Source organism: Triticum urartu, chromosome 5A, assembly GCF_056163025.1.
Source record: "Triticum urartu cultivar PI428250 chromosome 5A, HENAU_Tu73, whole genome shotgun sequence".
In the NCBI taxonomy this organism is placed as follows: domain Eukaryota; kingdom Viridiplantae; phylum Streptophyta; class Magnoliopsida; order Poales; family Poaceae; genus Triticum; species Triticum urartu.
The window spans coordinates 512,951,371-512,967,545 of record NC_141877.1 but is presented as its reverse complement, the minus strand read 5'-3'; the positions used below and the strand labels follow the sequence as shown (position 1 = coordinate 512,967,545).

Below are 16,175 nucleotides of genomic sequence, written 5' to 3'. Positions count from 1 at the left end.
CTGTTGTTCCGTTGAATTTTAATGCGTTCCTTGAGAAAGCAAAGTTGAAAGATGATGGTAGCAATTACACGGACTGGGTTCGTAACTTGAGGATTATCCTCATTGCTGCACAGAAGAATTACGTCCTGGAAGCACCGCTGGGTGCCAGGCCTGCTGCTGGAGCAACACCAGATGTTATGAACGTCTGGCAGAGCAAAGCTGATGACTACTCGATAGTTCAGTGTGCCATGCTTTACGGCTTAGAATCGGGACTTCAACGACGTTTTGAACGTCATGGAGCATATGAGATGTTCCAGGAGTTGAAGTTAATATTTCAAGCAAATGCCCGGATTGAGAGATATGAAGTCTCCAATAAGTTCTATAGCTGCAAGATGGAGGAGAACAGTTCTGTCAGTGAGCATATACTCAAAATGTCTGGGTATAATAATCACTTGATTCAATTGGGAGTTAATCTTCCGGATGATTGTGTCATTGACAGAATTCTCCAATCACTGCCACCAAGCTACAAGAGCTTCGTGATGAACTATAATATGCAAGGGATGAACAAGACTATTCCCGAGCTCTTCGCAATGCTGAAAGCTGCGGAGGTAGAAATCAAGAAGGAGCATCAAGTGTTGATGGTTAACAAGACCACTAGTTTCAAGAAAAAGGGCAAAGGGAAGAAGAAGGGGAACTTTAAAAAGAACGGCAAGCAAGTTGCTGCTCAAGAGAAGAAACCCAAGTCTGGACCTAAGCCTGAAACTGAGTACTTCTACTGCAAGCAGACTGGTCACTGGAAGCGGAACTGCCCCAAGTATTTGGCGGATAAGAAGGATGGCAAGGTGAACAAAGGTATATGTGATATACATGTTATTGATGTGTACCTTACTAGAGCTCGCAGTAGCACCTGGGTATTTGATACTGGTTCTGTTGCTAATATTTGCAACTCGAAACAGGGACTACGGAATAAGCGGGCACTGGCAAAGGACGAGGTGACGATGCGCGTGGGAAACGGTTCCAAAGTCGATGTGATCGCGGTCGGCACGCTACCTCTACATCTACCTTCGGGATTAATATTAGACCTAAATAATTGTTATTTGGTGCCAGCGTTGAGCATGAACATTATATCTGAATCTTGTTTAATGCGAGACGGTTATTCATTTAAATCAGAGAATAATGGTTGTTCTATTTATATGAGTAATATCTTTTATGGTCATGCACCCTTGAAGAGTGGTCTATTTTTATTGAATCTCGATAGTAGTAATACACATATTCATAATGTTGAAACCAAAAGATGCAGAGTTGATAATGAAAGTGCAACTTATTTGTGGCACTGTCGTTTAGGTCATATCGGTGTAAAGCGCATGAAGAAACTCCATACTGATGGACTTTTGGAACCACTTGATTATGAATCACTTGGTACTTGCGAACCGTGCCTCATGGGCAAGATGACTAAAACACCGTTCTCCGGTACTATGGAGAGAGCAACAGATTTGTTGGAAATCATACATACCGATGTATGTGGTCCGATGAATATTGAGGCTCGTGGTGGATATCGTTATTTTCTCACCTTCACAGATGATTTGAGCAGATATGGATATATCTACTTAATGAAACATAAGTCTGAAACATTTGAAAAGTTCAAAGAATTTCAGAGTGAAGTTGAAAATCATCGTAACAAGAAAATAAAGTTTCTACGATCTGATCGTGGAGGAGAATATTTGAGTTACGAGTTTGGTGTACATTTGAAAAACTGTGGAATAGTTTCGCAACTCACGCCACCCGGAACACCACAGGGTAATGGTGTGTCCGAACGTCGTAATCATACTTTACTAGATATGGTGCGATCTATGATGTCTCTTACTGATTTACCGCTATCATTTTGGGGTTATGCTCTAGAGACGGCTGCATTCACGTTAAATAGGGCACCATCAAAATCCGTTGAGACGACGCCTTATGAACTGTGGTTTGGCAAGAAACCAAAGTTGTCGATTCTGAAAGTTTGGGGCTGCGATGCTTATGTGAAAAAACTTCAACCTGATAAGCTCGAACCCAAATCGGAGAAATGTGTCTTCATAGGATATCCAAAGGAAACTATTGGATACACCTTCTATCACAGATCCGAAGGCAAGACCTTTGTTGCTAAATTCGGAAACTTTCTTGAGAAGGAGTTTCTCTCGAAAGAAGTGAGTGGGAGAAAAGTAGAACTTGACGAGGTAACTGTACCTGCTCCCTTACTGGAAAGTAGTTCATCACAGAAAACTGTTTCAGTGACACCTACACCAGCTAGTGAGGAAGCCAATGATAATGATCATGAAACTTCAGATCAAGATACTACTGAACCTCGTAGATCAACCAGAGTAAGATCCGCGCCAGAGTGGTACGGTAATCCTGTTCTGGAAGTCATGCTACTAGATCATGATGAACCTACGAACTATGAAGAAGCGATGGTGAGCCCAGATTCCGCAAAGTGGCTTGAAGCCATGAAATCTGAGATGGGATCCATGTATGAGAACAAAGTATGGACTTTGGTTGACTTGCCCGTTGATCGGCAAGCAATTGAGAATAAATGGATCTTTAAGAAGAAGACTGACGCTGATGGTAATGTTACTGTCTACAAAGCTCGACTTGTCGCAAAAGGTTTTCGGCAAGTTCAAGGGATTGACTACGATGAGACCTTCTCACCCGTAGCGATGCTTAAGTCCGTCCGAATCATGTTAGCGATTGCCGCATTTTATGATTATGAAATTTGGCAAATGGATGTCAAAACTGCATTCCTGAATGGATTTCTGGAAGAAGAGTTGTATATGATGCAACCGGAAGGTTTTGTCGATCCAAAGGGAGCTAACAAAGTGTGCAAGCTCCAGCGATCCATTTATGGACTGGTGCAAGCCTCTCGGAGTTGGAATAAATGCTTTGATAGTGTGATCAAAGCATTTGGTTTTATACAGACTTTCGGAGAAGCCTGTATTTACAAGAAAGTGAGTGGGAGCTCTGTAGCATTTCTGATATTATATGTGGATGACATATTGCTGATTGGAAATGATATAGAATTTCTGGATAGCATAAAGGGATACTTGAATAAAAGTTTTTCAATGAAAGACCTCGGTGAAGCTGCTTACATATTAGGCATTAAGATCTATAGAGATAGATCAAGACGCTTAATTGGACTTTCACAAAGCACATACCTTGACAAAATTTTGAAGAAGTTCAAAATGGATCAAGCAAAGAAAGGGTTCTTGCCTGTGTTACAAGGTGTGAAGTTGAGTAAGACTCAATGCCCGACCACCGCAGAAGATAGAGAGAATATGAAAGATGTTCCCTATGCATCAGCCATAGGCTCTATCATGTATGCAATGCTGTGTACCAGACCTGATGTGTGCCTTGCTATAAGTTTAGCAGGGAGGTACCAAAGTAATCCAGGAGTGGATCACTGGACAGCGGTCAAGAACATTCTTAGATACCTGAAAAGGACTAAGGATATGTTTCTCGTATATGGAGGTGACAAAGAGCTCACCGTAAAAGGTTACGTTGATGCAAGCTTTGACACTGATCTGGACGATTCTAAATCGCAAACCGGATACGTGTTTACATTAAACGGTGGAGCTGTCAGTTGGTGCAGTTCTAAACAAAGCGTCGTAGCGGGATCTACATGTGAAGCGGAGTACATAGCTGCTTCGGAAGCGGCGAACGAAGGAGTCTGGATGAAGGAGTTCATATCCGATCTAGGTGTCATACCTAGTGCATCGGGTCCAATGAAAATCTTTTGTGATAATACTGGTGCAATTGCCTTGGCAAAGGAATCCAGATTTCACAAAAGGACCAAACACATCAAGAGACGCTTCAATTCCATCCGGGATCTAGTCCAGGTGGGAGACATAGAGATTTGCAAGATACGTAAGGATCTGAATGTTGCAGACCCGTTGACTAAGCCTCTTCCACGAGCAAAACATGATCAGCACCAAGGCTCCATGGGTGTTAGAATCATTACAGTGTAATCTAGATTATTGACTCTAGTGCAAGTGGGAGACTGAAGGAAATATGCCCTAGAGGCAATAATAAAGTTATTATGTATTTCCTTATAATCATGATAAATGTTTATTATTCATGCTAGAATTGTATTAACCGGAAACATAATACATGTGTGAATACATAGACAAACAAATTGTCACTAGTATGCCTCTACTTGACTAGCTCGTCAATCAAAGATGGTTATGTTTCCTAACCATGAACAATGAGTTGTTATTTGATTAACGAGGTCACATCATTAGTTGAATGATCTGATTGACATGACCCATTCCATTAGCTTAGCACCAGATCGTTTAGTATGTTGCTACTGCTTTCTTCATGACTTATACATGTTCCTATGACTATGAGATTATGCAACTCCCGTTTGCCGGAGGAACACTTTGGGTGCTACCAAACGTCACAACGTAACTGAGTGATTATAAAGGAGCATTACAGGTGTCTCCAAAGGTAGATGTTGGGTTGGCGTATTTCGAGATTAGGATTTGTCACTCTGATTGTCGGAGAGGTATCTCTGGGCCCTCTCGGTAATACACATCACATAAGCCTTGCAAGCATTACAACTAATATGGTAGTTGTGAGATGATGTATTACGGAACGAGTAAAGAGACTTGCCGGTAACGAGATTGAACTAGGTATTGGATACCGACGATCAAATCTCGGGCAAGTAACATACCGATGACAAAGGGAACAACGTATGTTGTTATGCGGTCTGACCGATAAAGATCTTCGTAGAATATGTAGGAGCCAATATGGGCATCCAGGTCCCGCTATTGGTTATTGACCGAAGACGTGTCTCGGTCATGTCTACATTGTTCTCGAACCCGTAGGGTCCGCACGCTTAAGGTTACAATGACAGTTACATTATGAGTTTATGCATTTTGATGTACCGAAGGTTGTTCGGAGTCCCGGATGTGATCACGGACATGACGAGGAGTCTCGAAATGGTCGAGACGTAAAGATTGATATATTGGAAGCCTATATTTGGATATCGGAAGTGTTCCGGGTGAAATCGGGATTTTACCGGAATACCGGGAGGGTTACCGGAACCCCCCGGGAGCTAAATGGGCCATAGTGGGCCTTAGTGGAAAAGAGAAGGGGCTGCCCTAGATGGGCTGCGCGCCTCCCCCCCTCCCTTAGTCCTATTAGGACTAGGAGAGGTGGCCGGCCCCCTCCTCCTCTTTTCCCCTCCGAGGAATCCTAGTTGGACTAGGATTGGAGGGGGAATCCTACTCCCAGAGGGAGTAGGACTCTCCTGCGCCTCCCTCTATGGCCGGCCAGCCTTCCCCCCTCTACTCCTTTATATACGGAGGCAGGGGACACCTCTAGACACACAAGTTGATCCACGTGATCTATTCCTTAGCCGTGTGCGGTGCCCCCTGCCACCATATACCTTGATAATACTGTAGCGGATTTTAGGCGAAGCCCTGCTGCTGTAGTTCATCAAGATCGTCACCACGCCGTCGTGCTGACGGAACTCTTCCCCGACACTTTGCTGGATCGAAGTCTGGGGATCGTCATCGAGCTGAACGTGTGCTCGAACTCGGAGGTGCCGTAGTTTCGGTGCTTGATCGGTTGGATCGTGAAGACGTACGACTACTTCCTCTACGTCGTGTCATCGCTTCCGCAGTCGGTCTGCATTGGGTACGTAGACAGCACTCTCCCTCTCGTTGCTATGCATCACATGATCTTGCGTGTGCGTAGGAATTTTTTTGAAATTACTACGAAACCCAACAGTTGGTGACGGGGACGAGGCGGGGATGATGGAGGGGGGCTCCTACATTTCTGTGAAAACAAAAACCCTATAAGCTATCAACTAATCATATGCATACGCCTTGCATAGTGCTCTCCAATTTTAGCATTCAAAGTAGGAGTAGTTTTCCAATTTGAGCATTCAATAAGCAAAATCAAATCGCAAAATAAAGTAGTATTCAAATTAGGATGCATTCAATTATAAGCAAAACTACATCATCTCTTGCATCCATACATCGTCGAATATTATCACTAATACACCTCGAATACTATCATACATATAACATCACTAGTACAACTAGAACCGTAGCGCCCGACGGGTATCGGCACGGGCGGTGGACATCCAAAGAGAAGGAACCATCACAGGATCGCTTCAGTGAGATCCCTGAAGAACTTGCCAGGTATTGTCGAATCTGCCCTCCAATGCAACCATGTAGCGACGGACGTGCTCGTCCTCCTCGCTGACACGGTGACGTACCACCTCCGCGGTGTCTGGAAGCCTCGGCACCGTCACTGGCCCACGCGACCGCCACCAAACAAGGATCGGGTCAACGACGGGTTGGCTCCTCACCAACCTACGCCCCCGGAAGGTAGCACATCCCAAAACCATCCCGGCGGAGCCCAGTCCCGGACATGGCCCCTCTGGTCAAGCCGGCCTCCTCCGCCGAGTCGACGACGAGGATGCGGGATAGGCATCGTCGACGTCGATGCGGGAATAATTGCTTTAACTAAAAAATAAACTAGTTCTATTAATTTTCTTGCTAAAAATAAACTACTTCTATAGTAAAATAAACTAGTTTTATTAAATCAAGTAGTTCAACTACTAAGCACTTACTATAAATAGAATAAAGTAGTACTTACTAAAAATAAGCTACTTCTATATATAGTAAAATAAAGTAGTTTTATTAAATCAACTAGTTCAACTACTAATTAATTAAGCACTTACTATAAATAAAGTAGTTTTATTAAATCAACTAGTTCAACTACTAATTAAGCATTTACTATAAATAAACTAGTTTAACTAGTTCGACTACTGATTAACCACCTCCGCGGTGTCCGGAAGAAGAAAAAAAGAGGAGAAGAAGAAAGGATTAATAGAGGAGAAGATTGAAGAAAAAAAAGAACAAAAAGAGAGTCCTCTTTTTTCCTCTTCTTCTCCTTCTTCTTCTCCTTCTTCCTCTCCTGCTTCTTTTTCTTCTTCTTCTTCTTCCTTCTTTCCTTCTTCATCTTTTCTTCCTTTTCCTTATTTTACTTTTCCTCTACACTAACCTAAAATGCACTAAACTAAAATTGATATCTACTAACAATCTAAATAAAAAATTAATACATATATGAAAAAAAGGAGGCTCACATCGGGGGCGGCCGGCGAGCTAGGGCGACGGCGGCGGGGGGCAGAGGGCGACGACGATGACGACGGGGGGCGGAGGAGGGCGGGGGGCAACTGATTGTGAAATTTTCACAAGCCCAACTTATATACCCAAAGCATTGGTTCTGGTTCGTGGCAACAACCGGGACCAATGCCCCCCTTTAGTCCCGGTTGGTGCCACGAACCGGGACCAAAGGTCAGTTTTCGGCAGCCCAAAAGGCGGGAAGCGGCGGCCTTTGGTCCCGGTTGGTGGCACCAACCGGTACCAAAGGGGGGCATTCGTACCGGTTGGTGCCACGAACCGGTTCCAATGCCCCCCTTTAGTCCCGGTTGGTGGCACCAACCGGGACCAAAGGCCTCGTTCTGCCCGTGCCCAAATGTTTAGTCCCACCTCGCTAGCTGAGAGGGGTGCGCAGTGGTTTATAAGCCCCACTGCCGCACCCCTCTCAAGCTCCTCTCCATTGCAGGCTTTCTGGGCCTAACTGTCACTGGTATGCCTGATGGGCCTACTGGGCCTTCTGCGGGCCTGAATCCTGGCCCATGGATGGGTTTCTAGTCATATTCAGCCCGTTGAGGCCCAGTAGGTGGCATATTTTTTATTTTTCCCTGTTTTTTTGTTTTCTTTTTTGCTTTATTTATTTTGTTTTGTTTCTACTTACAGCAAAAAACTTATTTATTTTATTTTGTTTCTAATTACTTACTTATTATGTAATTTTGCTATTAAAGTTTCTAACAAAAAAGTTCTTTATGAAAATTCTTTTTGCTTTTAATGATTTTGAACAGAAAATACTTTGATAATTTTAGTTGCATCAATTTTATATGTAATTTTAGTTTCAATAATACTAGAGGTTGCTTATAATGTTTTGAGCAGAAAATACTTTGATAATTTTAGTTTCATAAATTTTATTTATGTTATTAAAGTTTATTTTATTTTATTTTATTTTGTTTCTACTTATATATTTTATTAAAGTTTATATTATTTTGTTTCTAATTACTTATTTAATTTATTTTATGATAATTCTTTTTGCTATTAAAGTTTGTAACAAAAAAGTTCTTTATGAAAATTCCGTGAACTCCTGACTTTTTATGTGTTCAAAATGCACCATTGAGCTATAAGTCACATCATCAATAAAATTCTTTTTGCTTTTAATGTTTTGAACAGAAAATACTGTGATAATTTTAGTTGCATAAATTCTATATAATTTTAGTTTCAATAATACTAGAGGTTTATAAAATGCAACATTCAAAGCATTTCCACAAAACAGACAATCTGTTTCGAGATATCAGGGTTTCATACGGAAACTCGTCTGGTACAACATGCATTTCAAATGAACTAGGAAAAGGTTGAAAGTTGGCATGGTATCATCATAATAGTTGTGGAGAGAAAGTCTTCACTTTTTCTTCGCTTGTGTGCTTTGCTTATTGCGCTGTAACCATGGATAATCTTCATCGTTTATCAGGATGCTTGGGTCAGCCTTGAATTTGAAGGGAGGAATTTCATGAAACTTTTCATAATCTTCGGACATGTCTGTCTTGCCCTCCACTCCCACGATGTCCCTTTTTCTTAAAAGAACTATGTGGCGCTTTGGCTCATCGTATGATGTATTCGCCTCCTTATCTTTTCTTTTTCTCGGTTTGGTAGACATGTCCTTCACATAGATAACCTGTGCCACATCATTGGCTAGGACGAATGGTTCGTCAGTGTACCCAAGATTGTTCAGATCCACTGTTGTCATTCCGTACTATGGGTCTACCTGTACCCCGCCTCCTGACAGATTGGCCCATTTGCACTTAAACAAAGGGACCTTAAAATCATGTCCGTAGTCAAGTTCCCATATGTCCACTATGTAACCATAATATGTGTCATTTCCCCTCTCGGTTGCTGCATCAAAGTGGACACCGCTGTTTTGGTTGTTGCTCTTTTGATCTTGGGCGATCGTGTAAAATGTATTCCCATTTATCTCGTATCCTTTGTAAGTCAATACAGTCGAAGATGGTCCCCTGGAAAACGAGTACATCTCATCACAAACAGTGTTGTCACCTCTGAGACATGTTTCCAACCAACTGCTGAAAGTCCTGATGTGTTCACATGTAATCCAGTCGTCACACTGCTCCGGGTGTTTGGAGCGCAGTCTGTTCTTGTGTTTATCGACATATGGGGTCACCAAGGTAGAGTTCTATAGAACTGTGTAGTGTGCTTGAGACCAAGAATGCCCGTCCCTGCATATTATTGAGTCCACTCCTAGCGTGCCTTTTCCAGTCAGTCTCCCATCATACTGCGATTTAGGGAGACCTATCTTTTTAAGGCCAGGAATGAAGTCAACACAAAACCCAATGACATCCTCTATTTGATGGCCCATGGAGATGCTTCCTTCTGGCCTAGCACGGTTACAGACATATTTCTTTAGGACTCCCACGGACCTCTCAAAGGGGAACATATTGTGTAGAAATACGGGGCCAGAATGAAAATCTCATCGACTAGATGAACCAGGACGTGCGTCATGATATTGAAGAAGGATGGTGGGAACACCAGCTCGAAACTGACAAGACATTGCACCACATCACTCCTTAGCCTTGGTATGATTTCTGGATCGATCACCTTCTGAGAGATTGCATTGAGGAATGCACATAGCTTCACAATGGCTAATCGGACGTTTTCTGGTAGAAGCCCCCTCAATGCAACCGGAAGCAGTTGCGCCATAATCATGTGGCAGTCATGAGACTTTAGGTTCCGGAACTTTTTCTCTGGAATATTTATTATTCCCTTTATATTCGACGAGAAGCCAGTCGGGACCTTCATACTGAGCAGGCATTCAAAAAATATTTCCTTTTCTTCTTTGGTAAGAGCGTAGCTGGCAGGACCTTCATACTGCTTTGGAGGCATGCCGTCTTTTTCGTGCAAACGTTGCAGGTTCTCCCGTGCCTCAGGTGTATCTTTTGTCTTCCCATACATGCCCAAGAAGCCTAACAGGTTCATGCAAAGGTTCTTCGTCACGTGCATCACATCGATTGAAGAGCGTACCTCTAGCTCTTTCCAATAGGGTAGGTCCATATGGGTGCGCGTCCCTCAGCGTCATTCGAAACAGCTAGTCCGCCGGGACCCTTTCCAAATATTACGTGTAAATCAGAGACCATATCAAGTATGTGATCACTGGTACGCATGGCGGGCTTCTTCCGGTGATCTGCCTCGCCTTTGAAATGCTTGCCTTTCTTTCGACATTGATGGTTGGTCGGGAGAAATCAACGATGGCCCAGGTACACATTCTTCCTGCATATGTCCAGGTATGTACTTTCGGTGTCAGCTAAATAGTGCGTGCATCCGTGGTATCCCTTGTTTGTCTGTTCTGAAAGGTTACTAAGAGCGGGCCAATTGTTGATGGTTACAAACAGCAACGCATGCAGGTTAAATTCCACCTGTTTGTGCTCAAGTGTGCGCACGTACACCGTTTCTATTCCACAGCTGTAAAAGTTCTTCAACTAATGGCCTTAGGTACACATCAATGTCGTTGCCGGGTTGCTTAGGGCCTTGGATGAGAATTGGCATCATAATGAACTTCCACTTCATGCACATCCAAGGAGGAAGGTTATACATACATAGAGTCACGGGCCAGGTGCTGTGATTGCTGCTCTGCTCCCCGAAAGGATTAATGCCATCTGCGCTTAAAGCAATCCATACGTTCCTTGGGTCACTTGCAAACTGAGCCCAGTACTTTCTCTCGATTTTTCTCCACTGCGACCCGTCAGCGGGTGCTCTCAACTTCCCGTCTTTCTTACGGTCCTCACTGTGCCATCGCATCAACTTGGCATGCTCTTTGTTTCTGAACAGTCGTTTCAACCGTGGTATTATAGGAGCATACCACATCACCTTCGCAGGAACCCTCTTCCTGCGAGGCTCGCCCTCAACATCACCAGGGTCATCTCGTCTGATCTTATACCGCAATGCACCGCATACCGGGCATGCGTTCAAATCCTTGTACGCATCGCGGTAAAGGATGCAGTCATTAGGGCATGCATGTATCTTCTCCACCTCCAATCCTAGAGGGCATACGACCTTCTTTGCTGCGTACGTACTGTCGGGCAATTCGTTATCCTTTGGAAGCTTCTTCTTCAATATTTTCAGTAGCTTCTCAAATCCTTTGTCAGGCACAACATTCTCCGCCTTCCACTGCAGCAATTCCAGTATGGTACCGAGCTTTGTGTTGCTATCTTCGCAATTGGGATACAACCCTTTTTTGTGATCCTCTAACACGCGATCGAACTTCAGCTTCTTCTTTTCACTTTCGCACTTTTCCCTTGCATCAACAATGACCCGGCGGAGATCATCATCGGACACATCGTCTGGTTACTCTTGATCTTCAGCTTCCTCTTGATCTTCAGCTTCCCCCGTTGCAACATCACCGTATTCAGGGGGCACATAGTTGTCATCGTCCTCTTCTTCTTCGCTGTCTTCCATCATAACCCCTATTTCTCCGTGCTTCGTCCAAACATTATAGTGTAGCATGAAACCCTTATAAAGCAGGTGGGTGTGAAGGATTTTCTTGTCAGAGTAAGACCTCGTATTCCCACAATCAGGGCATGGACAACACATAAAACCATTCTGCTTGTTTGCCTCAGCCACTTCGAGAAATTTATGCACGCCCTTAATGTACTCGGAGGTGTGTCTGTCACCGTACATCCATTGCCGGTTCATCTGCGTGCATTATATATAATTATGTGTGTCAAAAGTAAGAAAATTAGACAAGTATCTATCTAAAGTAAGATTTTTTTCTTTCAGAAAGAAGATAAGAACAAGAGGCTCACCACGGTGGTGCCGGCGACGAGATCGGCGCGGGCGATCGATGGCGATGAAGACGAGGACGGGGCGTGTCAGACCGCTAAACCTAGACAAATCTCGGAAAAAAATGGAGCTCAGAGGTCGAGCTTCGAGAGGAGAAAGCTGAACTAGTGTGGCTCGGGCATTTCATCGAACACCTCACATGCATAAGAGGTGAGCTAGAGCACCCAAATGCCCTTCCTCGCCGGCCAGCAAAAAACAGAGCACTGTGGAGTGCTCTGCTCGCTGGCGATGGGGTATATATAGGCAACTCATTTGTCCCGGTTCGTGGCTGGAACCGGGACTAAAGCCCAGCCTTCTGTCTCGGTTCGAGCCAAGAACTGGGACCAATGTTTGTGGGCCAGGAGCGAGGCCCATTGGTCCCGGTTCGTGCCTAGAACCGGGACAAATGGGTCCATACGAACCGGGACCAATGCCCACGAGGCCCCGGCCGGCCCCCTGGGCTAAAGAACCGGGACGAATGCGTCCATTGGTCCTGGTTCGTGGCAGAACCGAGACTAATGGGCTGGCCAGGCCCGAACGAAAGCCCCTTTTTCTACTAGTGATGGTGTCGGCAATGATGCGCCTAAGCAACCAATGCTTAGCAAATCTGCAAAAAAATATCTCTTTTGGTTTGTGCTTCTTGTTAGGCTTGTTACCATATGTATTGTTTTGCAGTTTTTTCACATATCAAACTTAGAGCTATAATCTTTTTCTTTCATGAACTTTCATATGTAGTTATGTACCATGCTCAGACTAGCACTTTGCATCGAAGTACTACGAGTTAGGGGGTATTTGGTTGGGCTTAACTTTAGCTTTTGCATTTTGGTTTATAAGCCAAAAAAATCACCTATTTTATGGGTTTCCGTCTTATACCATCATGTACAAAAGCCAAACAACACTGATACGTACGCGCAGGACACTTCCCATCCAATATTTGTATGGTATCCCACATCACACCGTTCATGTGCAAGGCCGTTGGATTAGCCATCGTACCATTATCGTACCACAACACGTCGTATGTGAAGTACTTCCGATAGCCAAAAGCCTAAAAATGGGTGTTCTGAGTTAGTCTTCCATCCTTATTTTACTAGTAGTTGTATCGAGTAATCCTCTGTTTTGGACTTGTTATCGTCGAAAAGAGGGAGCACTCATCCGTCAGTTGCCTGAAAAAGTTTTTATGGATAAGTCATTTTCTTCCTTCACGTGCGACTACTATTCATGTTCTTCCCCTCCCATTCGGGCCGCTCTCTAGCCCATGCTTAACTGCATACCGCTGCTGTTCCGCCCATCCCTCTAAGCCCCATACTTCTACTGCGCCGACAAGCACCCTTGTAGTTGTCTATCCTCTTCCTATCTTCTACCGGGGAGGACGCGTCTAGACAACGTATGCTTAGCAAATCCGCAAAAAAGTAATCTCTTTTGGCTTGTGTCTTCTTGTTAGGCTTGTTACCATATGTAGTGTCTTTAGTTTTTTCTTCACACATTTTTAAAAATAGAGCTATGATTTTTTTTCATGAAGGTTCAAATATTAGGTTCATATGTAGTTATGTACCCATGTTCAGACTTGCACTTTGCAACGAAATACTATGAGGTAGGGGGTATTTGGCTAGGTTTAACTTTGGCTTATAAGCAAAAAAGACACCTATGATGGTATTAAGCAAGCAAGACACGTATGATGGTACTAACTTTAGTACAAAGTTGTATCAAGATTGAGACACTTATTTTGGAAAGGAGGGAGTATAATCCAAATGTCCATAAGAGGTATATTTGGGGCTTATAAGCCAAGTGCAAAAGCCAAAGTTAAGCCCAACCAAACACCCCTTGGTGTGCTTATCTTCTTCGGCGAGCATATAATACAAACATGTTTACAAAATAAAACATTAATTTATGACCACTTTCCATTTTTTATCCTTGCAACCCCATTGGTGAAAAAATGGTCTATCTGTATTGGAAATTATTGAGTAAAAGTGATGTAGTATACTAAATGTAGGTTTGTAATTTTTTGGAGCTTCTCATGTTGAAAATGCATGTCTGGCCTTTTTCAGGAAACATAAACCTAATGGGTCTCCGCATTCTTGTTCTATCAGTGCTCTTAGGGTTGTTTTATAGAGCAAGTGACATTAATTGCTCAACAGTTCATGGTAACACCACAGATCACCGTTCATTGCTTGATTTCAAAGGAGCCATCAGAGCGGACCCAAGAGGAGCCTTAAGCTCTTGGAATGAGAACATCCACTACTGTATGTGGTCGGGCATCAAGTGTAGCACATGGCACCCAGAACGTGTTACGATGCTAAACCTTGCCAATCTGAGCTTGACAGGCCATATCACACCCTCTCTTGGTAATCTAACCTTCCTTTGGAAACTAAAACTACCCAATAATCTCCTATCTGGCCAGTTGCCACCTTTCAATCGTCTTATACGATTACGGGTCCTTTACCAACATGATAACTTATTGCAAGGGAGCATTCCGAATGCTCTTACAAATTGCTCCGAACTCGTTGGGCTAGATCTCTCTTCTAACATGCTAGTGGGTTCAATTCCCCAAAATATAGGTCCACTCTCCAATCTTATAGGAATCGACCTTTCCAATAATAGCCTCATAGGAAACATTCCACCAACCTTCGGCAACAACACTTACTTAGAAGAGCTACGACTTACCCACAATCAACTCAAAGGACGCATTCCCGAAGATCTTGGGAAATTGCTGAATATGGGGGAGAACCGGGCGGTGTTTCTTGGTCAGAATAGGCTATCGGGTAGAGTTCCAACAACATTTCTTAATCTATCCAAGCTTATAATACTGGACTTGAGTACGAATAAGCTAAGGGGCACATTGCCATATGATATCGGTAATCTATCTGTTTCGCTTCAATGGCTACTTTTGGGTGCAAACAACTTGTCTGGGACAGTGCCACCGAGCATTGGGGCCCTAAAGAACCTAACAGTTTTAGATCTTGGAGGAAACAACTTCGTTGGACCTATACCGTACTCCATCGGCAATCTGGCAAAGTTACAGAGGCTCTACCTTTCCAATAATTATTTTGACGGTTGGTAACACAGCGACGCTGCTTGACGGCCAACAACTTGATTAGACTGGTTGGCCGAGCCAAGGGATGTTGTTTGCTGTGCTAGTGCAATGGCCCGACGAGGGCTCTGCGCGCGCCTCTCTGTCCTTGCATGGCTGCGCGACAATTTCTATTAGCAGGTCTGGTTACTTTGTTCCGTGTTGCAGTTTTCTTTTTCTTGTTCTCCTTAGCGACTTCCTATATATGTATTTCAGTTGGTCTGTCCCAGTGTATGCGTTTGGTATGTATTATGTACGTGTGCACCTCATTTGTATATGTATATCACCTGCGCTTTCTCTACTCTACTTCCCGAGCTTTGCTACACTTACATAATTTTTATACGTAAACTCCTTACGAAATCATCGTGCCATCTGATGATTTGTTAGTTGGAAATCAGGAGGGCAGGGCCCACAGTTAAAATCCCGGGGGAGGGGCGGAGGGATTAGTGGAAGGTTCACGTAACAACCCGTAGGTGTCGAATTATTGCTACATCCCTCCTCTCACACATGCATCTTTCCTCTGACCGGCCAGTTCGTTTCCTGTACGATGGCCGCTGTGGTTCATCGCACAGGCACACCGAACACTACTCTGTGCTTCTCTGGCCGACACGCACGGTGGTGGGCCTACGTGGTTCCATGTAATGTTTTGTGTCGCCAATTTTGTTCTTGTTTCTTCAGGCGCCATTTGTGATGTATGGCGTGTCTGCCGAAGATTGAAGGTCGACCCTATAAATTATATGGGAAGCGTAGAACCCTTTTCTCAGGCCGCAATTGTATTTATATTGGGGATGCCGTGGCTTACAAGTCTAACGATCAAGAGGTTGATCGTGAAGTTACATGAGAAGGTCGCTAGAGTAGGAGATAGGCAGAAGTAGAGAAAGGAGAGGATTACAAGTTAAACACTAGTCCTATATCAATACAACAGTATTCCAACACCCCCCTCAATCTGAACCTAAGGAACTCCAAGGTTGAGATTGTACTTGAATTCATCGAGCCTTCTCATGGTGAGAAGTTTAAGCCATCGGCTAGTTGATCACCAGTAGGAATGAACCTTATGTGCAGTACCTTACGAGCTACTCTTTCTCTGACAAAGTGGAAATCAACCTTAATATGCTTTGTGTGTGCATGAAAAACATGATTAGCTGAAAGATAGGTTGCTCCAATATTAT

The 16,175-nt window shown here is 43.7% G+C and overlaps 1 protein-coding gene across 1 annotated transcript; it reads left to right on the top strand.

The window, feature by feature from the left end:
• The first annotated feature begins 13,966 nt into the window (after positions 1–13,966).
• Positions 13,967–14,997, top strand: LOC147972364 (uncharacterized). The gene has a single exon (XM_087521418.1). It carries the CDS (start codon positions 13,999–14,001, stop codon positions 14,995–14,997), a length of 999 nt encoding a protein of 332 aa, XP_087377544.1. The 5' UTR covers positions 13,967–13,998.
• The last annotated feature ends 1,178 nt before the right edge of the window (positions 14,998–16,175 follow it).